The sequence below is a fragment of the Amphibalanus amphitrite genome, unplaced genomic scaffold (genome assembly GCF_019059575.1).
Source record: "Amphibalanus amphitrite isolate SeventyFive unplaced genomic scaffold, NRLGWU_Aamphi_draft 000025F_arrow, whole genome shotgun sequence".
NCBI lineage: Eukaryota > Metazoa > Arthropoda > Thecostraca > Balanomorpha > Balanidae > Amphibalanus > Amphibalanus amphitrite.
This window is the reverse complement of record NW_024881521.1, coordinates 1,134,896-1,161,283: the sequence shown is the minus strand read 5'-3', so window position 1 is coordinate 1,161,283 and position 26,388 is coordinate 1,134,896. Positions and strand designations below refer to the sequence as shown.

Here is a 26,388-nt window from a genome sequence, read left to right as displayed (position 1 = left end):
CAGTGGTCCTTGGTCAGTGCTGAGTGTCGGTCAGTGAATCAGTTGCTAGTACCCTGTGGTCAGTGGTCACTGGGAATATCAATCATAGAATTTCATTGCTTACAGCGGTCCCCGACCCCGTCGTAAGCGATCATGCGCCTGCACTCTGCAATTTTTGCAGTGGTCGGTGCCTGGTGGATAATCTGTTACTGATCGGGAACAATTGATCATTGATCACTAATGACGTCCGATATACTCCGAACGTGCTGATCAGATCTAAAACCGAATCTCAACCCTCGAATATCAAACCGACAGCCGATAGCCATGCCTGCACGGCCACCGCCACTGTATGTATACCTGACTAGGCAGACCACTCCGTGACCGGGTCGTATCAACCAATCCATGTCTGTTTCCCCGTCTGCAAGGCCGGCGGAGAGCCCCCGAGACATGGTTCTCCTCACCGCACTGCTGGCACAGAGCCCACAGATCTGATGGAGGGGATATCTGACGGACAGTGACTTATACCCGACCCGCACAGCCCCAGCCGCGGCAGTATATCGTGAATTAATGAATTCATGTGGTGTACCTCCACCGGCGTTGCATGTCTCCTGCAATCTGTAATGACGGGTGTAATAATATCAGCCGACCTCCCGCGGACGATAGCGGTTTTAAATGGAAGCGTTTAAGCCTGCATTTCATATCTCCGCGGACGGCTGTCTCTCAGGATGACACAGCAGTGCTATTTCGGTGTGGCTGCTACCCGGTTCGCAGAGGGCAATCAGCTGTAACGGGGTCAGGGTGGTAAGGGACGCTCAACTTTCGGCGGCCGGGACATCCTTCCTGGTGGCAGAGAGGCAGAGGGCCGGAGGTCGGCCTTGTGGCCGCTCCTTGCTCTGTACGGGGTAGAGCGGTGAGGTCGCGCGCTGCAGGGAGCAGCTTCTCAGCCACCTCTCTCCACCCGTAACCCGTCTGTCATGCAGCGGTGCTGCTGCAGGTGACAGTTGTCACAGCGTACTGTCACCTTCAGGACAGCCGCTGCGGCTCGGCGGCTGTCGCTACACCTTCCCTCAGGTGACAGGTGACAGTCCAGCGCGCTGTCACCTTCAGGACAGTTGCTGCGGCTCGGCGGCTGTCGCTACTCGCAACACCTCCCTCAGGTGACAGGTGAAGGTGACAGGTGATAACCCAACCCAGCCACTGGGTGTGTGCACCAATCACCACGCCGTGCACAGCCGTACCTGCGAACAATCATTTGCAACAAATCGCTGCCACGTCCGCTGACCTCACCGCACCGATCATCGGCCAGTCGACACTCGATGTGCTTCCGAGTGCATATCTGGGTCAGGGGGCGACATACGAGTGGTCTGTCGTACCGCCCCCATGTTCGAGACCGCCAGTAAACAAACTGGTCAGGTGCGGGACAGGCGACCCACCGTCCACGGGCGGGGCGGGGGCGGGGGCGGCAGCGCGTGCCAGGTAGGCCGCCGGGTGTGACACCGACAGGACATGTGCGTCTCCGCTGGGCCGGCACGAGCGCTGCAAAAACGCTGCTCCCGCGCCGCGTCCAAACAAACACGGGGTCGTGCCGATCTACCGTCGTCGCCGGCGACTGGGGGGGGGGGGGGGTCCTGACCCACGGCAGTCGGTGCTACTATAAAGTCGGGGTAGCAACAACACCCTCAATGTAGCGACACAGGGTAGGGCCACAGTATGCAGACGTGCGCTTATAGTCGGTTTTATCATCGGCACTGGAGCTCTGCTAGCCGTCGTCAACCGGCAGCAAGGCTGGTGTGATGTTTGGAGCGGAGCGCTCTGCCTTTTGTAACACGCCCGGTGGTGAAGCGTGCGCCGTGCAGCCATGCCTGCGGTCGGAGCATTGCATGGCGTCTGGTCAGCACCGAAGGTGTAAAATCGACTGTTTTCCGTTTGAGGTACGATTGCTGAATGCTGCCAGGAATACATGCGCCGTGTCGTGACCAGAATTCAAATTTGCACGATTTGCTTGACGAGCTCGGTCAATGCGATGATTTAAATTAGTGAAACAGGCATTGGTATGCAGTATTCATTACATGCAATGCAACGTACTTGACAATGCAAAGTTGCCGCGCCAGGAGGGTTTTCAATAGATATAGCCTGTAGCAAGTTCTCCACCCAGCATTAACCAGGGGCGGCACTTTGCCGGTAACATCAAACGCCATAGACAGGCGCTGTCGATGCGTGCGGACCGTGTTCGCAGCTCATAGAAGCTGCCCCGGTTTCGTGAACGGACCATTTATACGGCACGGCTACACTCGGAACCGCCCACCGTGCGATGACGTGGGATATTTAATAAGTCAACGAACTGGAAGAGCACTCTCATCAGTGGCAAATCATACCAACAGTCGCACTGAACGAACCCCGCTGTGCAGCGCGGGCCCCACAATTTGCATCGGATAGAAAGGCGGCCTCTGTTGCAGTGGGCAACAAGACGGAAGGGTGGTTCTGCACGTCGGGCATGCGCTCCTTGAGTTGGCCCATGGCCCCTCGGTGGGTTTGACGGACCACATGTCATTCACCTGTACCGACCAAGTGTCACGTGTCATATATGTCAGGTGTTGAACGGCGCAGGAGGTGAGGCCTCCCATGGAGGGCCTCAGCCCACCCCGCACCCGCAGGCCACGGTCGCTGTCAATGCTGCAGTGATAAATAGCTTCAGCGTCGAAGGTCGAGAGTTGGCGCCGGGCACCCTGCACCGACCCCGGGCGCTAGACAAGATCCCAGACATCAGACATCGTCCTAGACAGTATTACAAGGTCCCAGACAGCATACAAGGCCCAACGGACAGACTCAACTCAGAGACCCCGACCCAGCCGCTTCGGTCTCATCCATTATCACAGCATGGCAGCAGTCCAAGCAAAACAAATGGATTGCGGCTAATTTTTCACGGTGTTGCGCTAATAGTCTCCCGGTGAGGAGCCGGTCTCTCGTGGCGGCTCAGTCGCTGGGGATCCGTGACCGGTCCGAGGTGGTCGCGGCGGGTGGCGCCCGCTCTGTACGAGGCGTGACAGTGTGAGAACCGATAGAGATCCACCGATCACCATCCGAGTTCTTCTGTCACAGCCGAGCCGATCGGCCCAGTCAATCAGTTATTATCCGCCCAGAACTGGGAACGGCGCGGGGCGGCGATCGGGTCTGCGCCGCGCGACGTGGGTGGCGCGGCCGTGACGATCAGCGGCGCTTTGTTGCCGGCCTTGTCATGCAGATGGGTGTGTGCCGACAGGCTGTGTATGGTGCGCCGATGATTCGGCGGTGTACCATACCGATGTCTTGATTCGGCCGGCCCGTCAGCCGGTCTCTTGGTTCTGATTTATCGCTTTTGTGGTCGGTCGCTGAGCTGGAGGGTGATGTCATAAACTGAGGGAACTTCCAGGCATGTGAGAAGGTGGAATGCCCTTCGTAAAGGAATTAATTCTAACCAAGAAAGGTGCTGCGGCTGCATGGCCGACCTAATATATCAAACAATTTATATTGTAAGCGCACCCATATAGACCTGGCTGGCACTGACATTAGTATAAATCTATGTTTACATTTGCATTAATGAGCGTGCTATCACCGTTTCAGAGCCTGTACATTACAGGGCTACCATGCCTGCATTAGGTACTGCCTCGCACGGCTGTCGGCTCGGATTTAGATCTCGCTGCTAGGAAAACACTGGCCTCCTGGCGCCTGCCTGCTCATTAATGCTCCGACGAGACGCCCCATAAATTCATCTATCAAAGCGGCGTAGCCGACCGGTGCCGAACCGCCGCTGCCTTTGTCCACGGGCAGTGCGCTAACCGGGCTTCTCCGCGGTAATGAATTCACACTGGCCGATCGGCGGGACTGGGGTGGGGCGCATCACCACCGCCCTGTCCGACCCACGCGCGTCAGTCGGCGTCTGGGCGTAAAATCGCAGGTGCGGCGCCTGCTGAGACGTGGGCAGGAGCCGGGGAGGTCGGGGAGTCTTGGGATCGACCGCGTGGGCAGCGCATGGTGACTGGTCCCACAGTCACGTCCGGAATAGCACAGAGGAGATAAAGGTGGTCATTTGTCTCTGCTTAGTTACCAGATGTGTTGAGAGAAATACCACGATCGTAACGGAGCACATGACTTGTGTATTATTTATCTACTCAATCGGACATTGATTTACAAGGCTACCGACTTGCAGGCTTTCAGTAGGTAGCTGTTTGATGCATGTGAGTTGTTTTACGAAATATGAGCTCAGCGTTATCAGTAATTGAGTGTGCCGCTGGTTTTTGCCGACTGTTTTCACCGCTGCTGTGGAACTCGGCGGCTGCGTCGGCCGGCTGCGGCACCTCTGATGGATCGCTGTTTGGTGTTTGGTGTTTGTGGTTCATTACAGTCGCCGCTCACCACGCATCCTCACCCCTCCCCTCCCCTCCCATCCTTCGCACTTCCCCTCCCCACCGTATCCCACGTCCCCGCGGGTCAACAAGCGCGCCTCTCCGACTCCGCCCACCACTCAGACAATGAACTTCTCCCCCGCCTCTCTTCCTCTCTCCTTCTCTCCTCCCCGCTCTCTCATCCGGCAGCAGCACTCTGCGGTATCGCCTGCTCCCGCCCCTACATCTGTATGCAAATATGTGCACTGTTAGCATCAAACGCCGCCGAGACCGCCCCAGAAACATAAGACAAAGAAGGCTTCATCGTCGCCGCAAACAACGCCGCTGATAATACATTCCGCCGCCTCGCCCTCATTGCCTCGTTGGCCATCGCCCATCGCCCATCGGCCAGCGTTACCGTCCACCGCCCTGCCGTTCCTCCCTGCGGCTGCTACCGCCCACAGGGACACCAGAAACAGAACCCCTGTTCACTTCAGCCCTTGTTACCATTACGGTCTGACCCCTGCCCCGTCTGAAGGAACCCAGCCCCAGTAATGACACGACTTCCATTACCGCACAAATGACGCCGAACACAGCTCCGAACCAATATTATCCGGGCATTTTTCCTCGGCGGGGTGTCAGCAGAATGGAAAGAACATAAATCATGTCCGACTAATTGACAGAGGAACCATTAGGAGGTGATCAGAAGATGGGTTTCGGAGTGAGGCAGCCGACGGCCGCATGGTGTCAGCACTAGATGATATTCTCGATACTGTTCCTCTCATAACCTATCGTTGTGCCTTAAAAGTGAGGAAAATGCTCTATGAGACTGCTACCATTGTGTTTCCACAATATTTCATATTCCGCAGCACGCTCTTTTCAGGTCGAAGGCTCTCAGGGTCTTATCAACATATATACGGCACTGGGTACGGGGACAGATGCCGAGGAATGCCTGTCGGTTATCACCTGTTGTCGTCCTCTACCACCCACTGTGAGTGCTGTCGTGGCTACCGTTCATCCAGCTCAGACACTGTATAGATCTCTGCACCTGTCCCCGAGCATTTATCTCTGCACCTCTGGCCTGTCGCAGCCGCGGGTGTCCGTGTGTGTTCGCGTCGGTCCGACCAGAGCCGCCGCTGTGCCGCCCGCACCACGCTGAGGTTCCCACCCTCGGCCCCGGCGCTCTCTGTGTCGCCTTCAGCCGTGCGTGGCGGTTCGTCTGGCCCAGGTGGCGTTATCGGTACGTGATCTCAGCCCCCCGCGGCGGGGGAGGACCCTCATCCCGTCCCGTCCGGCCCGTACTGTCCAGCTCCACTGTTTTACGGCCCGGGTCTGAGTCGGGGCGGTCCCCGTACCGTCCCAGGCAGTTACGGGCGGCGGAATAAAGGGCCGACCTACTCTGCAGAACAGCTCTCCCGGAGACGCCCTCAGTTATCTCCACAGTTTCAACCGGCGGGATTTGTCAGCTCGGAATGGAGAGCCCACTTACACCGGGCACCACGAAACGGTGTTTGCGTACAAAAAAAAAAAAAAACGGTCACATGCTGTCGTACGCAGGCATGTATTTTTTATACCGCCTAAATACAATCACATGTGCGTTATGGGTAAGTGCTTCAAAAAAAAAAAAAACAGAACAAAAAATACATACGCTCATTTACAACACCAACGGTTCTTGCGTGCTGACTTTCCTCCAATGAATGCCTCCGACGTCTTCGGTTCGAGCGGTTAAAATATTCATGAAATCGCTTATTTGTTCCATGGGATGGGTCTATTCAATTTCAGACCCACACGCCCCACGCACTGATAGATGGGTAGGTACAGGTATGAAGTTAATTTGACGCGATAGCAATAGGTTAGGTATATCATCATCCGAGCTGCTGGATCAGCGAAATTATCATCAATTCGTTTGCATCATGCAAACGCCTCATACAAAAGACATACCTACCTATGTGTATCTATAAAGTCTTTCTACCGCTGCTATAATTAATCGCTGAATAATATTTATGTACATACTGTACAAAAATACAGCCCTATCTTTTTTGGCCTCAGCAATACCATTGTGTCCCGTTTAAGGTGACTTAAAACAAGAAATAAAAAAGCATTTATGACTAATCACTGTCCGCAAGAAAATACTTAAAAACATGTGAAATGCTGGTAAGCTATCAAATGATTGTTCAGCAACGTTTTATTGCGGTTCATGTGAAAGTGCTGGTCGATTTGAGTGGTTTTAAACCACAATGCCGTCAGTTTCTTCCAAGGCTGCATTGTTCAACGCAAATAAAAATGTGCACGTGGTTTGCGGTGCACAATGCACACATGCGATGCATAGTTAGTCACCACATTTTACACCGAGTGACATTGAATATATAAACAGAGAGGGAGAGCCGGTAAATTTGAATCGATTAATGTGCGCCATTACCTCCCCGTATCAATGTCAAGCATTTCGGTGTAATGTCCTGTGTAAGGTAGCTACTGTTAATGTATGAGGTAGCATTAAAATTGTAAACTAAACGGACTACCTTGGAGCGAAGCAGCGTCGGGTCAGAGCCTCGCTGACGTGTCGCTCATTAACACATGGTTGTCCTGGCCCCGCGAAACAGGTCCGTCTCATTTACGTGCCCATCTGATTGGGTCGTCTTCTGGTGGATAGATAAAAACGGACAGGTGCTCGGGGAATCCAGGCGAGATGGCCGAACTCCGCCGTCTGGAATGACACAGGGTGACTGATGGGCGTCGACATCGGGCTCTGATGGGCCAGCCCGCGGTATCGGAGAGGGGGAGCGCCTCTCGCTGCGGTCCAGCCACCCTCTCAAAACGACACCCCAACACAAACAAATCACCGTCCGTCGGCGCCCCATCTGCAGTTGATGCCGGTGTATTGACGTCTGAGGAGTGTTGCAGACCGCTCGACAGAGCCGGAAGCGGGGGCGTGCAGGCTGCACCCTCCCCCTCCCCCGCCCTCCGGCTCAGGGCCGTGCCGTGCCGTGCCATATGTCGGTCTGACGTGCCGACAGCACGTGTTGGCACGTGCCGGTGATAGCGGCGCTGACGTACGGCCTACCACCGATGGCACGGACCGGACACGCGTCAGATGCCAGGGGCTGCCGATTGATGGAGGTGGGCGGACTGAGAGACTGCAGGGCCTCAGTAGGTCAAGGCGCCAACGTCAACAGACTAACACACGGCACTAAGCAATAGGAATTACAGATTGGAACTTTGACTCAGCATATACTTTCAGTTCCAGTTTGACATTACGACACGTAAAAAATATTTCTTGATGGCTAGCATGTGTTGGCTCGCTTCCAGTTCTCATGCGTCTGAAGGTCCTTCCAGCGCCAGGCTTTCACTCGAAACAGAAGTGGTAAAATGTTCATTCACGCGATATTGCTAAACATGCTAGATTGCCCTCCTGGTACTAAAGTTGCATGATAGAATGGTGACCGCTCTGACTCAGTCTCTAACAGCTGCACAAACTGCAAAACGGACAGTGTTGCCGGTGCAGTAACAGAAGGCTCAAGGTAGCGACTTTCGAGAGACGTGAGAGGAGCGAATAAAGTCTGGGTCGCTCGGCTACTTACACGGCCAGATGGTATCTCCTGCACCGCACTGCAGCTGGGAGATTAACTGCATGTCCGACCGTTTTCCCGGAAAATTGTGCACCTTTCGTCGGCAGCTTGTGATTACGTCTAGTTTGTTGTTTCTTTCGTGTGATATTTATCAATGTTTCTCGGCACTTTAACTCTCTGATATGGACGAACTTCGTCAACCTGCTTTCCTTTAACGCAGAGTCTTGTTGCGTCCGGTCTGAATTGTTCTCGCGCCACCTTTTCATGCGCGGATAATCATACTTCAGAGCTTGTATACGATATTTTATGGAGTCTAATTGCAGTGAGCGGTCTGCAGATCTCACATCAAAAAGGGAAAGCTCCGATCAGCTCGGGTCACAGCGAGGCTCTCCATCTTCAGTCTAGTTACATGAGGGTTCAGCAATGTGGGCCTTTGGGCCACAGAGCCGGGCTAAGATCTCTCGCTGATTGTAGCTGTGCTAACAGCCCCGTGTGGCGCAATGTGCAGTGAAAGGAGAGTTGAGTTAGGGCAAAATATATAGGGGTGGTGGAGGTCAGGCTGGACCTCCGAGATCGCGGTGCTAAGATTGCATTGGTAACGTACTTAGGTCATAGTTCACAGTTTAAATTGTCATTTGTCAATTTCGTGTCTCATTAAACACGGCATTAGGCGAAATGAAGGCTTGTTACAGAGTAGGACTATTAAAAGCACATATCGCTGTCTTGGCAGCAAAAGTTCCATATGAAATATCCTATATACCATACATAGACGTGCGACAGGTGACTCGTGTCACGGTACCGCCTTGGTATTAAATCCTCCCATCTGCAGCCGGTCCGGTCGGGTCACCGTCGTCCAGTCCCGTGTGAGCTGACGGTGACCCGTGCGAACTCAGACTCGACCCGAGCCATCTTCTCCCGCAATAAATCATCTCTAATTGGCAGGCCGCAGTCCGTAATCAATTGTTGGCGGCTCAGCTACGAGCGGAGAATTGAAAGGGCCGCCTGTACGGTAGCCGGTCATTGGTATGCTGATGGCCTCTCCGCCGCCGACTGAACAGTCACATCTGCGTGCTCTATGTCGGGACATTCGGCGCAGCGCGTTTTTGCTCTGAAATACGAGCCGGCGTTGATGCAATCAGACGGAAGTATGCGAGACACTCGGCGCCGAATAGATACTAGACAGTTGTTTTACAGAATCGAACCTGTCGTCGAGGACGGGTTATTGAGATATGTGGCCAGTTTATCATTCTGCCGCTCGCTTCAATGCGCAGAAATGAGACGGCGCTCGATGGTGGTGGGAAACATTGTCAATAAATTAGTGGCGACGACCTGTGAACTCGGATGACCAGCCGTTGCAGTTCGTCGGACTGCAGTGTTGATACTCCGTCGGGAATTACCACTGATAAACACCGAGAACTCGGACGTTTTCGCCGTAAACAGAACGTCACTGTCTCGTGTTGCAACATTATGCTGATTCGCAGTGCCCTCTGAGGTCAAGAGAGAGTCCTGGAAGAGCCAGGGTCATGCGATGCACATATCATCGGCAATGCATGTCGCTGTGAAGCAGACTGTATTCATCACACCACAGAACAAGGAGGGTGGCTGGGTCTTGTTTGACCTGGAGGATGAGGCGTTGGCGTCCCATGTCTACCTCCGGCTGACTGTAACCACAGCCTCTCCCGACGCTTTCTCAGGCTGTGGACCGCACAGCCCTGTAATAATCACCATCCGCGCTAACGGAGCCACAGATAATTCGGTTGTGACCAGCGGGTGTTTGTTTAGGACAGATCCAGTTATACTCTAGCGCTGTTCTGTTCGCACGCTCATCCTCTGCTCTGTCCTAGAGATTCGGCCGTTGTCTCAATGTCACCATACGAGTCACATCCAGTTTGCAGGGACAACAGACGGAGCCTGACAGCTCCCACCTCTGACGTCCAGCTACTGTAGCCTGCCTGCTCAAGCGGAACAATGCGTGCAGAGCTCTAAAACGGTGACACTTGGACGCCGTCGACCGTTTGAGGCAGCGACAATGGTGACATCACGGCACTACCAGGCATCCGAGACGCTTTGTTGGCTGCAAAACTGAAAAGGATTGGGCACGTTCGATCGCTTGCCCAACTCGAGTCTGTTGAGATGAGCTCACCTAATCCGCCACCGCGGGCTCAAAGACTGTTTTATCTGCTGCCGCTGAAAAGGTGCGAGGAGCGGAGCGAGAAAAATCGATTCTCAGAGGTCACAGGTCTAGCGGTCTGCTAGCTGCCGCCGGGCAAAGCTCCGGGAACGTGGGCGGAGGCGGAGCACATCTTCCCATTCCGAGTAACGGCAGACCATCCGCATCAGACACTGAAAAAAAAGTTCACGAAGGTTTTCCTTGCTTTGGCTTTGCCAAAATCAAGACAAACGCAGAACGTATACAAGCCTAAGTCACAGCCAGTGCATTAGAAGATCGTAGTTAGTTTTTACTTTGCTTCTGGATTTCGTCCATCTTGTAGTGCAATAGTGCCGGGTTTGTTTTCGGATAATTGCTAATGACTTCGTAAAGCAGCATTATTCAAGCATTCATTATGACCTCATTGCACGTGCAGTTCTGGCAGCTACCTTCGTCATACGGCGGCCGCGCGACTAGCGTCTCCCGTCAGTTCTGAAATTGAATTCCCCGCCGACGTGCGCGTGCGCAATATCCGCCATCATCGTTTTTTGTCCTTTCGCTTCGCGGTCGCCGTGCGAGGTGCACGTGGGTTGGTGAGCAGGCTGGCGTTTGGCAATTTATAACAGGTACCTATACACGGATATCCGAGGCTGCGAGACCGGTGGGAGAACAACTATCAAGGTACGTTCGCTTCATTGCTTGCCCATCATGCGTTTAAGTAATCTGAAGAGACCTGTCTTGACCAGTCACAAGACGAGGCCCCGATACACTGCCGGATTCAGCCACGAATTTGTCGCCGAGGCCCGAATCACATCGCAGCAAAATTCGGTGATAAGATCGCCATGCCTCCCCTTAGCTTCGTCTCATCCTCCGCCCCCTTTCAGCGACCAGCGTCCCCCTTTCTCGTTCTCCTCTCTGTCTCCCTTCTCTATCTCCGTCTCCATCTCCATCTCCACCAGCGTCTTTGTCTTCATCACCGTCCTTGTCTCCGTCTCCCTCTCTCTCTCTCTCTCTCTCTCTCTCTCTCTCTCTCTCTCTCTCTCTCTCTGTCTCTCTCTCTCTCTCTCTCTCTCTCTCTCTCTCTCTCTCTCTCTCTCTCTCTCTCTCTCTCTCTCTCTCTCTCTCTCTCTCTCTCTCTCTCTCTCTCTCTCTCTCTCTCTCTCTCTCTCTCTCTCTCTCTCTCTCTCTCTCTCTCTCTCTCTCTCTCTCTCTCTCTCTCTCTCTCTCTCTCTCTCTCTCTCTCTCTCTCTCTCTCTCTCTCTCTCTCTCTCTCTCTCTCTCTCTCTCTCTCTCTCTCTCTCTCTCTCTCTCTCTCTCTCTCTCTCTCTCTCTCTCTCTCTCTCTCTCTCTCTCTCTCTCTCTCTCTCTCTCTCTCTCTCTCTCTCTCTCTCTCTCTCTCTCTCTCTCTCTCTCTCTCTCTCTCTCTCTCTCTCTCTCTCTCTCTCTCTCTCTCTCTCTCTCTCTCTCTCTCTCTCTCTCTCTCTCTCTCTCTCTCTCTCTCTCTCTCTCTCTCTCTCTCTCTCTCTCTCTCTCTCTCTCTCTCTCTCTCTCTCTCTCTCTCTCTCTCTCTGTCTTTCTCTTCTCTTTCTTTTATTTAGTTGTGATTTAGCTGTCCTGTCTGTGTCGGCCGTCCCACGTGCCCTTTCCATTTGCAGTTTTCCCTAAATATGTTTAATGCATGTCTCTTTTCAAATTTCAGATAGCGTCCCGAAGGCCATCGCCTGGACATTGGGCGACGCCCTGGATATATTCCTCAACGATGGCGATGGTCCTGGTGCTGTCGTGGCCGGCGGCACTGTCTTCATCGATGGAGTAGAGCCTAGAGGTGGCGGAAGTGACAGCGAAGGACACTCTCCTGGCGTATGGTTCGTGGCCCTCTTCGTCTTCTCTCTCAAATACCCCACGGGCTCTCGGTCCACCTGGCGCTATCTGTCGTATCATGTCTTGGGCGTCGGAAGCGCCCAAAGACAGAGTCAGACAGCGCTTCCACCGCTTCCATGGTGAAGTCATGAAGCACATGCTGTTTCTCGCCGTGAGCGTGGCCCTGAAGGGTGGCGCCGGTGCGGCGGCCCGGTAAAGTACGGGTAGCCGCCGGAGTGGCGTTGTTTGCAGCTAGTCAAGAGACCGCGTTTCTTTCTTCTGGCATACAGCCAGACCGCGTAACATGGAAGGCATGATGTGGAAAACTGGTGTGATAATATTTCCTGTCATTCGTGTGTAATGAGTTCATGGAAAACTACGCTCGGAAATGTTATTTAGCGTTTTTTTTTTAATAAATGATCTGGAAATCAAACTTATCTTTTTAAGCTTTGGTTGAGAGGCGCAACGGAATACCGTAGGTACCTATGGGTGGGGGGGGGGGGTGAGGGAAGGGGGTTAGTACCAGGCTAGTGAATACCTGGTATTTGGGTTGGTAAGCTCGCTGTATTGACTTGGTACAGATATTGTACATCATAGTATAAACCTTGCACAGACATGATAGTGGGTTAGTTGCAGAATGCGCAACTGTTAGTTGTACCTTTGGTGGCATTGCGAAGTGTATGCTAAGCATTGGTTATTCTATTGTTTTCCAGTTGTTTCCCTTTGGTTCCTGTAATGCCTAGCACTAGTATACGCGTTGTCGTCGCTTGGTTACTGAGTGCTCGCTGGTTTTGGGTTGGTTAAATGACAAATATTTTGGAACGCAAAGTTTTCCCTTGACATGACTTCGTTTATTAGGTCGTAGTTAGTCAATATTTTTTTCAGTGGACACCTCAACATCGCAAATGAGCGAGTTCACGACCTCATGCTTGCTCATGCACGTCAAATCAGATCACCGCTTTTACGCGTGAAGGCGGCCTCTAGCACGGCGTCTCACCGCAGCACCGCAAAGAGCGCCAATCAAATCAGGCTGAATGGAGCGAGATTGTGACGCATTAGGGTCGTTACGGGCACCTCTGACCCCGGGCGGTACGGCACGGCTGTTTTCCCATTGTCAGACAGTGTAATCCATGTGATAGACGCGCTGAACGACAACCACTGCATGAGAGGCAGAGGAAGTTCATGGGTCACTGCGCGAAAACTAGGAAAGAGAAAGTAGTCGCCCATACTATTTGGCTAGCAAGAGAGAAACGGTTAAACGTTACACAGGCCGACTTTACAGCTTCCACCGTGTGTGCATCAAGGCCTAGCCATAAACGTAGAATAGAAAATGCTGGTAGAAAGCTAGGAGGTCACGCAATTAAGGCTTCATTGCAATCCAATTAGCGAAGTGTCGCGATTCCCCCTCCCCGCCTCGGCTGAGCGGGCCACGTAACTCCATATGCCGTGAGTACCCCTCCCCCTGCCTGACACCTGAGCGGGCCGCCGCGGTCGTCGCATGGAAAGTTACCGGGTGTGTGGACTGTAAAACTGATAATGATTGGCTGTTTTCGACCAATGGTTTGGGCTGTCTGTCTACTTTTATTTGGCAGCAATGTGGAAGCCTGCACTGAACGACCGTTTTTTCCAATACAGTTCACTACCAGAGGTCCACCCGTTTGTACCGCCGACCGACCGAATCAGCGTTCGTAACCACCATTAATCACATAAGGTCCTCCGGGCCGGATGGCTGATCCTTTTCAGTCATTTGTTTTTGCTTTTGATTTCGTTTGTGAGAGTCGATACCGTCAAGATTTTGAAGTGCTGTGCTTGTGCGTGATATATCAAGATGGAGGAGGAGCTGAAAATCAGGAGCCGTCTGAGAGGTAAAGCCACCCGTCTGAGTAATGATTTGAGAGAGTACCGAACGTCTCCCAGTGTTGATCAGGATGATCTTGCATATAAGATCCATGTGCTGGAGAAAGTCAGGACTGAGTTGAAGGAGGTACAGGTCATGTTGGATAAAGCAGAGCTGTTTGACGATTCCAACCACGATGATGTCATGTCTGAGGAGCTGTTCAAAGCTTCACGTCTGCTCAGTCGCCTCGAATCTGCCTCAGATAACCCCAGCCCGGCAGATAGGGGTTTTGATGACCAGCAGTTCGACCTGCGCTCGTCGTTGGTGGTCAAGCTGCCTACCTTCGAAGGCGACCTGCTGAAGTGGGCGGAGTTTTGGGAGCTGTTTAAGGTGTCCGTCCACTCCAACAAAAGGTATGCTGACGTGCAAAAGTTTGTACTGCTTAAGTCTCTGCTGGGAAACGTGCCGAAACAGGTCATAGAGGGTATACCCGTGTCGGAAGAGGGATATCGTGCGGCTGTGGATGTTTTGATACGTCGTTATGCCAGAGATGATGTGAGGCGGGACATGCTGTTGAAGCAGCTCCTTGAGCTGCCTGGTGTGTCCAAACATGATGACTTGAACGCTCTGCACCGCCTGATTGACCAACTGACCGCTCGTGTACGAGGCCTGGAGGCTCTCGGGGTGACTTCTGACACTTTCTCCAGCATCCTCTTGCCAGTGGTCAAGGAGAAGCTGCCGGAAGCGTGGCGCCTCGAGTGGGCGCGCGCTCAGACGGCATCGGCGGCGGACTTCAGCGCCTTTCTCGACTTTCTGCAGCGGGAGATGGAGGTCCGCGAGCAGGCTGCAGCAGGACCAGCCAAGACGGCAGCTGATTCACCCAGACCCTCCGGCTACACTGCGGTGAGTGGCCTGGCAGCCAGCCGGGTGATGTCCCCGGCGAGAGCGCAGGGTCTGAAAGCCACCAGATCAGCAGCGCGCGCCGGTGATTGGTTGTGTGTGGCCTGTGGGAGAGCTAAGCATGGCCTTGCTTCCTGTCATGCGTACCGAGCTCAAGATGTTGACACCCGTTGGGAGATCGTTAGAGCTGCCGGTGTGTGTTACCGCTGTTTGGGTCCTCACTTCGCTCGTGACTGCCGGAGCTCGGACTGTCCACGGTGTGGTGGCCCTCACCACTCCAGCCTTCACAGCTTCAGCACCACTGAGGTGCCCCCGCGACCAGCAGCTCAGTTCGTCGGCCGAGCCGAGCCGTCTCCAGGAGCTGACGGACGGCTAAGACCGCCACCTGCAGACCGCCGAGGTGGCCACCAGCCAGCGCACCCAGCACCACCACCACCACCTGTCGGTCAGCAGTCACAGCGCACAGGTTGGTCACCCACCGCTTCCCGCCAAATCGTTGCGACTGCTCAGTCCGGGACTGACGCACTCGTAGGACATGACTCTGTACAAGCGAACGAGCCTGGACGTGTTGGACACGCTATCCCTCCATGTGCGTCTGCAAATGTGGTGCTCGCCACCTCTGCCACCCAGTCGCCTGCCGATGCTGATGTGATGACCGACGCCCTCTGTCTGCCTGATGACCAGGAGACTCAGACAGCTACCGACCGTCCTGACGCCAGTGGAGGTGTCTGCTTCACCCAGACTGCGCTGGTGGAGGTGACTGGACCCCGCGGCACCTGCATGCTCAGGGTTCTGATAGACGGAGGCTCAGACTCGTCCTACATCCGTACCTCGGCCGCTGATCTGCTCGGTCTTCCCACGGTGGGGAGCGGCACCTTCGCCTGCATGGGCTTCCAAGAGCGCGGTGAGGAGCCCCGAGTCTACGAAAAGGTGAGGGTGGCTATGAGGAGTCGTCACGGTGGGGAGGAGCACCTGTTCGACCTGTGGAAAACCGACCGTCTGTGCTCACTGCCAACCCCTGCCCGACCACCTGCCGTGACCTATCAACCGCACCTCCTGCTCGCCGATGACTACCACGGTGGACCTGTGGATATTCTGATCGGTGTTGACCAGATGTATAAGGTGCTGATGTGGAAGCAGATCCCACTGACTGACCGCCTGCGGGCTGTGGAGACCGTATTTGGGTACGTTCTTCATGGCAGAGACGATGCACCAGTCGCCCCTCCCGCAGCGAAGTACGTGCTCCGCTGCAGTCGTCTCCAGATCGACTGCAACAGGCTCTGGAGTATGGAGGCTCTGGGGATTCAAGTTGAAGATGAAGAGCGGAAGCAGCCACCGGAACCGACGTGGAACTCGAAGGAGAACAGGTACGAGATGGGCCTGTTGTGGGCGTCCGACGAGCGTCCCATCACCAACCTCACGTCCACAGCGGCACGCACCGGGCGCATGGAGCAGCGCCTGGCACCAGCCCAGCGCCGGGAGTACAGCGAGCACCTGACCGAGCTGCAGCGAGTCGGCGTGATCGAGACGCCGCCAGACGACGACCGCAGCGGCTTCTACCTACCACACAGAGGCATCTGGCGTAATGGGAAGCTGAGAGTTGTGTACGACGGTTCTGCCAGGGACGCAGCCGGGCGCAGTCTCAACTCCTACCTCGACGCCGGGGAGAACCTGCTGCGCCGCCTGCCAGTGGTGTTGCTGAACTTCAGGCGGGACGTGGTGGCGGCACAGGCTGACATCAGATCGGCCTTTCACCAGGTCTCCGTCTCCGAGGTGGACAGGAAGTATCTGCAGTTTCTGTGGGCCGACCAGCGCCTGCGCTTCAGACGCGTTCCGTTCGGACTCACCTGTTCTCCTTACATGTTACTGCAGACGATCACCACCCACCTGGCCCAGTACCGTACCACAGATCCGCTGCTTTGTGCGAAGCTGGAAGCAGGACTGTATATGGACGATGTGTGCATCTCTTTCGCCTGCAGGGACGAAGCTGACTCGAGCATGAAGAGGACGGCAGAAATCTTCTCGGATGCCGGGATGGACGTCCACAAGCTGCGCATCTCCGGAGACGACACCGGTGCGGCAGCTCCAGTCCTGGGCCTGCGATGGTGCACCAGCTCCGATCGCCTCGCCGTGCGTGTGCCTGCTCTGCCAGTCATCACCACCAAGCGCCAGCTGCTATCGACTCTGTGTAAGCCGTTTGACCCACTTGGCGTGCTGTCACCGTGGCTGGTTACCGGCAGAGCTCTGTTTCAGAAGACCTGGACGCAGCAGCCTCCCCTTGGCTGGGACGAGGAGCTGAGCCCTGACCTGAGAAAGGAGCTGACCGCCTGGTGTGTAGGGGCCGATGACCTTGATGTGTGGTTTCCTCGCACTGTGAAGATATCTGCTGACGTGACATATCACGTGTTCTGCGACGCCTCGAAGCTGGCGTACTGCTGTGCCATCTATGCCGTGTGTGACGGTGATGTCCGTTTGTTGATCGCCAAGTCTCGTCTCGCACCTGCAGCCCCTGCCCTCAGCGTGCCGCGCCTGGAGCTGATGGCGGCTCTCATCGGCTGTCGTCTCATGGACCTCGTCAGAAGTGCGCTGGACCTCACCGAGCCAAGAGTCGTCTACTGGACGGACGCCATGGATGTGCTCTTCTGGTTGGATCAGCGCCGCACCATGAAGGTATTCGTCCAGAACCGCGTGACCTCCATCCTTCAGTTGACTAGCCGAGACCAGTGGCGTCATGTTCGTGGGCAAGATAACCCGGCGGACCTCGGGACGCGCGGCCTGTCCCTGTCCGAGTTGACTGTGTGTGATGTTTGGTGGCGCGGACCCGACTTCCTCAGGTCTGCGTCTGCTGGACCGCCGCTGCAGCTGCCTGCTGTAGACACCGATCTGCAGCCGTCTTCGGATGCAACCGTGGAGCTGAAACGGGAAAGAGTCGACAAGAAGGTGAGCCTGCTAGCAAGACAGTGTGAGGAGAATGTACCATTCGACGTGACGACCTGCTCTCGTCTCTCACAGGCTGTTGACCGACTGGCGTGGATGCGCCGGTTTGTCTACAACTGTCGCCTGCCGACGCGGGAGCGGATGACCGGACCACTCACACCCGAGGAGAGGAAAAGGAGTCTGAGCTATTGGATCAGAGCTGCTCAGCACCGTACGTACCAGAGAGAGATTGATGCTGTGCGCACTGACCAGTTGCTTCCAACAGGATCACCCCTGGCGAAGCTTCACCCGCAGCTGGATGACGATGGAGTGCTGGAGGCGACTCTCAGGACTGGCGAGCGGCCGGTGCCGATCCTGCCTGACCTCAGCCACATCACGACTCTGATCGTCGACGAAGCGCATCGTAGATGCTTTCATCAGGGAACGCGCGTCACTCTGGCTGTGCTCACAGCCGAGTATGCGGTGAGACGACGGACTGTCCGCCGCGCTGTCGATTCATGCCGCCGATGTAGGCGATACCGTGGTTTACCCTACAGATCGCCAGAGGGCGCTCTGCCGAGCTTCCGGACCCAGCCAGCACGCCCATTCGCCAAGGTCGGCGTGGATTACTTCGGCCCGCTGTTTGTCGACAACAGCGCCACCAAGGTATGGGCGTTGCTCGTTACCTGTGCCACCTCTCGTGCCGTGCACCTTGAGCTGGTTCGTTCCCAGGCGACTGCCGATCTCGTTCTGGCGCTGAGGAGATTCTTCGCGCTTCGAGGAACGCCAGCCGTCGTCTACAGCGACAACGCCAGAACCTTCCGTGCACTGTTAGGTCATCTGCCAAGGTGCGTTACGTGGCGCTTCATCCCGGAGGCCGCTCCCTGGTGGGGCGGGTTCTGGGAGAGAATGGTGGGCGTAACCAAGAAGGCCCTGCGAGTCACTCTGCATTTGTGCCACCTGACTTTCGATGAACTGTCTGCAACACTCTACGAGCTCTCATTTTTTATCAATCTGCGTCCACTCACCCTGGGTGATGGGGAAGACCTACTGACCCCTGCCCACCTACTGTTCGGGGTAACCACCATAGACGGTGTTCTGTGCCCGACGCTGAAAGAGTCCTCTATCAGCAGGGCCTGGCGGCACCAGAAACGGATGTGTAACCAGCTGACCCGGCGTTGGTGCGCCGAGTATCTCAGCGCCCTGCGCTGCTGGAGCACGTCACCTCGCGGTCGGCCGAATCGCACGCCTCACGTCGGTGACGTCGTCCTCGTGCACGGCGAGGGACCGCGCGGCCGGTGGCCGGCAGCTCGGGTGGAGAGACTGCTGGCCGGGCCGGACGGCCACGCGAGAGCCGCCGTCATCCACTTGCGTGGGCGGATGACGCGCCGCCCGATCAGCCGGCTTTTCTTGCTGGAGGCGGCAGCCTGAGCCGCACCTGTGTGATATCTGTCGCCGCGAAGTGCTGCTCTGATCTATGTGCGTCGCGTTTAGTTTCTTTGTGATGTCTGATGCGCTAGACGTTTGGTTTTCGAAATCTATCTCGATTTCGAGTGGGGAGTATGTCGCGATTCCCCCTCCCCGCCTCGGCTGAGCGGGCCACGTAACTCCATATGCCGTGAGTACCCCTCCCCCTGCCTGACACCTGAGCGGGCCGCCGCGGTCGTCGCATGGAAAGTTACCGGGTGTGTGGACTGTAAAACTGATAATGATTGGCTGTTTTCGACCAATGGTTTGGGCTGTCTGTCTACTTTTATTTGGCAGCAATGTGGAAGCCTGCACTGAACGACCGTTTTTTCCAATACAGTTCACTACCAGAGGTCCACCCGTTTGTACCGCCGACCGACCGAATCAGCGTTCGTAACCACCATTAATCACACGAAGTGTTTTCGTAGGTAGCTAGCGCAGTCTTGCCCCTTTCGCCGCAATGAGCTGTTATACCAGCTGAACTTGACTGATAGAGTGATTGGAAGGGCCTAGAGCCATTTTTTCCTTAAGAGTTCATTGCGCTGTTTCATTTTGAACACAGGAGCAGCAAAACATAAATTCTTTGTTGCTGCACCAAGTCAATAGAGTGAATAGAAGCCCCTGAGCTCGTGCTGGCCACTTCAGCAGTCTGCAGCAAAAACCGACCGCTGGAGCTCGAACGTCAACATGGGACGCGATCAAACAAAATAAACGAACGGCAAAAGGCAGCACCAGGCTGAGACGTCAGACAGGTAAAAAGGACCAAATCCAAGGCTAAGCTCGGCAAAAAGACTTCAGGTAGGTCATCGAAACAGCGATTTAAATTAGAAATCACTTGGTTGGATGATTCGCTGTTCAGCTTTTTAACGTCATATGAAGGTCACATAAAAACTAAATAAAAAGATATCGAATGAAAATTATTATCAAACGCTTCTGACCTCTGTGTACCGGTCTATGTACCTGCATTGGAATACAGAGGGCACGCAACAACAAATAATATAAGTACAAATTCATTAAGATAGCTTTAACTTGCACAATAAAATAAAAAGCAGTTACCAAGAAGAACAAAAAATATCGTCGACACGGTACAAAGTCACTAGCAGCGTAGGTTTGCTGATCGAACCTGCAATGACACAGCTGCCGGCCGGTCCAGTGACAAAGCCGTCTGTTCAGAAAGTCATGAGCTGCTCTGCTGCCATCCACCGCGGTCGTCGCTGGTGGCTGGATATGGCGCGACCCGGCCCGACCCACCGGCTGGACCACATTCCAATGGAAGAGGGAAGACTGGCCGTGTACGGTCAGCGAATGGTAGCATCACTGATCGCTGACTATTGAACAACAACAATGTTGATGTGGTGTATGTCTAAATAAATGAATACATAAATAAAATAAGTAAATAAGTAAGTTAACCACTGGCGATTAACCATTAAACACGAACCAAGATTACGGACCAATGACCGTTCAACGGTCACAGATGACCAATGACAATGACCAATGACAAATGACTACCACTAGTGACCACTGACGTTAATTAGCTGATAACACGCGACCAACAGGTGACCGGTCAGATCCATGACCGTCCCGTGGAAACCGGACACCACCTGGGCACGGGACAGCTTATCGTTAATTGGGCGACACGGTTCAATGATACGATCCGGTGTTCGGTGGCAAGAGTGCATGGGCACTGACAGAGGTCGAGAAAAGGTGGCCCCGAGGTGACCTCTACTGCTTAGGGATGGGGTGACCCTGGGTGAACTCTGGCTGCTGCAGAGGGGTAAGTGACCCCGGGATGACCTCTGCTGCTTGGGTGGCAGCCTGAGTGTTTCTGGGTCACTAGAGGTCACTTCAATAACCACTGCAACGCGAGCTCATCAAGCAGAGATGATTGTCAAAATGCCAGAGTAACCGCAACCATGCATGCAATTGAGACAGGCGAGACTGAGAGCAGTTATATCTCTCGGACAGTATAATCATCTTCCAGGTGCTCATTTAGACAGCGACTGGTTACACTTGTGAACTGTAGAAGCTATGTGGGACAACTGTATCTTCGTTCGAATCCGCCCTTACGACTTCAGAGACACTTCGGTGTGATAAATGAACTTCTTGGGGTTCAACATGCACTCGCCACTTATGCCGTCTGCTGCGACATTCGAGCCCTAAACTATGCACAGTCGTGCACCAGCGCACCACCTATCACCAGTCATGCAGGACGTTCTACTGACCGTGCACCAGCTCACAGTCGTGCTGGGACCGTGCTGGGACCGTGCTGGGACTTTGCTCTCGAGCCGTGCACTTAGGCCGTGCACGCCGCCCGCTCCCCTTTCAGTCTGTTAACTGTGCCGTGTGAACCTGTCAAGTCGCACCTTGTCGCTCTCGGAATGCCTCTCTCCTTCCCGCTTATACTGTTAGATCCTCTCCGTCTCGGTCTTGTTTTGTCCCATCCCGTCCGTCCCGTCCCGTTCACAGGCAGATCCAGAGAGCAGCCGATATCGCGGGCCAGCCGGTGGACTGACACCTCCATCAGCCGCGGCGCTAATCCGGCGAGGAGCCTGCGATCGCGGAGCGGCCGGCGAGGCACGCACGCCGCACGAATTTCAATGGCCCTCGGACACCCTCGCCGCCTCCTCTGCTGTCGGACGGCTCCCGCAGAGCCACTGACCAGGAATCCGGTGCCACCACAGAGTGAGCTGCGGGGAGCGAGTCGAGAGGACGCCGAGCGGGTATACCTGCTAACGAGCCTGCCGGGCCCGCGCACCGAGCGGCGAAACGGCGCCGGTTACCAACGGCACGCCCGCGGGCGCAGGAGACCGAGGTAACGAGCGCGCTGACGCAGCGAGGCAGGTCTGCGCGGGGGGCCGGGCACTGGCCATAACCAGCTCCTGACGGATCGCGTACCCGCGGGGAGCCATCAGCGGCGGCGATGGGCGTCAGACGTTGGCGGAGCGTCTGTTGGATACCTGACGGAGTGTCTGAGACCTGGCGAGCTCGGTGCAGTCGGTGGAGATAGCAACAGACGCTGGTCGGGGCCGGCGCGAGCGGAAGACAGCATCGAGCGGCAGGCGGCGAGCGGCGGCGGACCCCCCATGGCGCCCTACAACCGGCCGGCGCCGCGCAGCCCGCATGGCCGCCGCTCCGGGTGGGCCGCGCTCTCTCAGACCGGCCACGGGCGCACCGGAGGCCTGCACGTGGTAACCAATTACTGCGCCGTTTTCCCTAATTTACAGCTGCCGGACCAGCACCTCCGGCCGGCGGGATCCCGCAGTCAAACAAACAATGGACGGCGCTCTGACGGCCCCGTTTCTGGGGCAGCGGCGTGCTAATCAAGCCCCAGACGCATTCCATGGCGAGAACTGGGGAGAGCCGACGCCGCCGCCCCCGGGGCGCTCGGGGCCGCTCGGGCGCATAAAGACGCCCCCAGCGGGGCGCCGACCCGCCGAGGAAGCGACGGGGAGACGGCGGAACATCGGGACAGGGGCGCAGGATGTCAGGTATGGTTTACTCACCCACATTCCGGCGTTGAGCAGGCAAAACGTGTGTCTGACGCAGCCGTAACCGCTGCCGATAGACCTCCGTGGTCTGTGGCTGAAAACGGACCGGTGGCACGGTTAGCACAGGTAACACTGCATTAGAGACTACTGTGAGTGCTGTGTAGAGATGAATGGGAGAGGAGCGGGACGAATCGACGTTTTAAATGAGGGAAGGCCTGGAAAAGAACCAAGTAGGAAGAAGAAACGGAAGTGAACATTATTGTGGAGACACATAAGGGAGCGGGGAAGACAAAAGGTGGTCGGTGCAAAGAAGTCGGTGAACGTCTATGAAACACATTAGCCGTTTTCACGACGGGCTATCCGGCGAGTGCTCCTAATTTGACCAAATCTGCACCTAATCTCTTTTACAGCAAATATCCTGATTTTATGAATTTATTTCAGTGTTTTAATCGATGATACTCTCTGATAATATGATAAAGCATGCATATAAGCAATTAGTGCAACCCTAACTGATAGCTACAAAGAGACACACTGAACCTAATTTGACCAAAGCTTCACCTAATCTGCACCATATGTGCACCAAGTGTGTACCAGATGGCCATCGTGAAAACGGCTAATATCTAACTAAATGAAAAACGTTTAAGTGAAAATCAATCTAACAATTTCATTGAAAAATGGCTATCGGGATGCATGCACACTTCAAATTGTCTGATGTAATATTTAGGCAGGCAGTACCTACAGGCAGTCTAAAACTTGTTTGATCACTAGAGCTTAGGTAGATGGGCAGTAAGGGGTATGCCAGGATATAAGGAAAAACAACTCAACCATACATGGCATGTTTGTCGAAGATCTGATATACCTACCATAGTTACGAACGGTGCTCCAGGCCAAGCATTGGCCGTTTTATAGAGGCACTCCGTTTATCCAGTGTTTCGCGAGGACAAGTAAAAATGCCGTTATGCTAGAAACACGTGTTAGTTGGCGGTATTACTTGAGGAAACTGGGCGTCGAAAAGCACGCCTATAAATTATGCTGTTATCGCGTGTGGCCGCTCGCGAAAATCGGGTGTGCATCAGTAGCCTGTCAGAAAGTTGGGCTGCGATTAAGATTAATTGTCCACGTCTGTGCTACTATCTACGCAACGCACGTTTGGGCAGATAACTTGCAAGGTAGCGCAGATTTTCGCAACGCAAGAGCAAAGATAAGCGATGGATAGACGATATAAAATGCGAGGTCGCTAAGAATGCACGTCATTAAAAAGGTCTGCTTAATGGTTCAATATATTGATTGTCGAACAATGTGACAGCGTTTGAAACGATCTACGCTGGCTATACCTAAGGCATTATGCATTGGCAAGGCACATGGAGAGACAGTTTTAGAATGTTAATTTAAGTATGAAAGTTGTACAAAAGTGTCATCGCGTGTGCTAGAACTTCTTCGCGTTAGATACTGACATTGGCGACTGATTTCCAAACATTGCAAAAGTTATATACATTCTATAATTGCATGCCTGACTGTCGTCATTCGCATGGAAGTGCAGATAATCAGAGGCTGAACATGCGCTGGGTGATGTAGGTAAACGGCTGTCAACGGTAAAGGGTAAACGGTGAGCCTCCAGCCGAATCAAGTAAGGAAAACTGAGGAAGGCCGTTCAAAGTTAGGGTAATACACAGGATTAATAAGCGGTTGCATGGCCGCATCCAAATAATTTATAAGCTTCAGCCAAGGCCGTTGTTAAATAGTCATAGTGAGTGTCAACGCCGCTCTGTAAGATATCTTACTGCGAGGTCAATGCGACATATCTCATTGAATTGAGGTTCTCTTTATAGTTATTTCAATTGCTATTTAAAGTTTCAAAACATACCAGATGCTGATATCCAGAAACATTGCGGAAGCATTTAAAATACAGGGAATCGAGAGCAAAGCTCCGAATAGCTACTTCAGCCTCATAAATCATTCAGAGCAACTAATCTTATTGTAACTCAAACTTCTTACTCAAGCATCTTGCGCTAAAAATGCATATGTCTCATAGCACACTGTCACAAATCACATGGCTCGACATTGTCTGCCCAGTTAGCGCAGTCTCCGGTGCACCGCCCACCGCCACCTGCGGCGGCATTTACTCACCTGTCGCCGTTGGCCAGGTAGATATCCTTGTCATGGCCGAACCCGTTTCCGTTTCCGTTCCCGTTTCCGTTTCCGTTGGCGTAGCCCGAGTGAAGAGGGGAGGTGCTGCGCGGGCTGGGCGCCAGCACCAGCTCCTCCCGGGCCTCCCGGTCCTGGTCGGACGCCGTGGTGACGATGTGGGGCGCCCGAGCGGCGCCCGAGAGCGGAGAGAATAGACGGTGACCCGGGGTCGGGTCGCGCTCCTTTGTAAGCGCACTGGTCAGCAGCGACTGTGGAATCTGGTGTGTGGGTCACGGACCATCACCTGAGCTCGCCAAGCTGGTTTGGGGTGGTTATTTGATCACCAGGTGTTCACTAAAACTGCACCACACCCATTCACCGGTACTCGGTCACAAAACTCACAACACGTGTGCCCTCAGGAATGCTGACGTGTTTCCTCCGGACCACCTCGTCTCTTTAATTCGTCACCACCTCTCTCCCGCCTGAATCACACTTCTTCCAGCTACCGCGTCACTCCTCTCCTCCGCGCGCGCGCGCCGTGTCACCCCACCTCCACGGCCGCTGGATGACGACTGGTCCTCACGTGCCGCTGCCACCGCCGCCGCCGCCGCCCGACTGGCCACCGCTGGCCTCCAGCGACCCGCGCCTAGCGTACCTTTTAGCGTACGCCAGCTCATGCCGCCTCATCAGGGGCCCCCAAACCGGCGGCCGGGGTCCTCAACCCGGCCGGTGCGCCGAAGGTGTTAGCTGGGTCGAGGTGAGGCGGCGGGGTGGGATTGTGTCTACTGCGCCGTGAGGAGGCTGAAAGAGGATTCACTCACGCGAGTACGCGGCTTTTAGTGGAGCTTTAGCTGGCGTAAGGTGAGGTCGGGCTAGAGTGTGGCCCGGATTAGCTGGCGCGTCTATCAGTGTTTCAGTCTCTCTCTCTCTCTCTCTTTCTCTCTCTCTCTCTCTCTCTCTCTCTCTCTCTCTCTCTCTCTCTCTCTCTCTCTCTCTCTCTCTCTCTCTCTCTCTCTCTCTCTCTCTCTCTCTCTCTCTCTCTCTCTCTCTCTCTCTCTCTCTCTCTCTCTCTCTCTCTCTCTCTCTCTCTCTCTCTCTCTCTCTCTCTCTCTCTCTCTCTCTCTCTCTCTCTCCCCCAATAATCAACTTGCTGACGTGACTCTGCACTCACTACAGTCATTGTCCATGTCCCATACAACCTCTGAAGGGGACTCACCTGAGTGTCCCAATCCCCATACCTTTACATTCCATTGCGTCCCCAGAAATACACAGGTGTCAGCAGCGCCGCCGGCGTCCTTAGGGCCGCGGAATTTATCGTCCCGTGCGGCCGTCCCCATGCACTCCGGTCCCCGCGAGCCACCCTGCCCTGTGGGAGATCGGATCAGCACCCCTTGGCGGCACCTTTCCCACGCCTACTCCCTCGGGTCGAGCCGAGCCCGGTCCGACCTGCCTGCCGCAGTACCCTCGGCACCCTCGCCGCCCCGTCGGCATCCCACGTCTCAGCCGGCAGCTAAATAAATTTGGGACGGGCGTAAATTATGTAGCCCGAGTTTTTGCCCCAGGTGTCGACCGGAGGTGCGGGCCAATCCAAACAGTTTCGGTGACTTTAGCCGCTCAGGGGATCCGGCAATTGGGGACAGTTTACGGTTTTGGGGATCGTGCATCACGCGCAGATGTGTGCTGAAAGTCACGGGGCAGACAAATGGACGCACTTTGCACAGCGCCGGCCGTCAGGGAC

General features: G+C 54.8%; 2 protein-coding genes across 2 annotated transcripts in view; one reads left to right on the top strand and one right to left on the bottom strand.

The window, feature by feature from the left end:
* LOC122394627 (tetraspanin-9-like) overlaps positions 1-25,337 on the bottom strand; it is a 50,979-nt gene extending 25,642 nt beyond the window's left edge. Inside the window, exons 1-3 of the mRNA XM_043391630.1 lie at positions 25,234-25,337; positions 24,651-24,941; positions 22,539-22,617 (exon numbers count right to left, since the gene is read on the bottom strand). Of these exons, the coding sequence (XP_043247565.1) occupies positions 22,539-22,617; positions 24,651-24,941; positions 25,234-25,337 (474 nt within the window). The remainder of the gene's footprint in view (positions 1-22,538; positions 22,618-24,650; positions 24,942-25,233) is intronic.
* On the top strand, positions 11,643-19,377 carry LOC122394079. The gene is made up of 2 exons (XM_043390664.1): positions 11,643-16,279; positions 18,966-19,377. The coding sequence occupies exons 1-2, from the start codon at positions 13,744-13,746 to the stop codon at positions 19,040-19,042; spliced, it is 2,613 nt and encodes an 870-aa protein (XP_043246599.1). The 5' UTR covers positions 11,643-13,743; the 3' UTR covers positions 19,043-19,377.
* Positions 25,338-26,388: the final 1,051 nt, after the last annotated feature.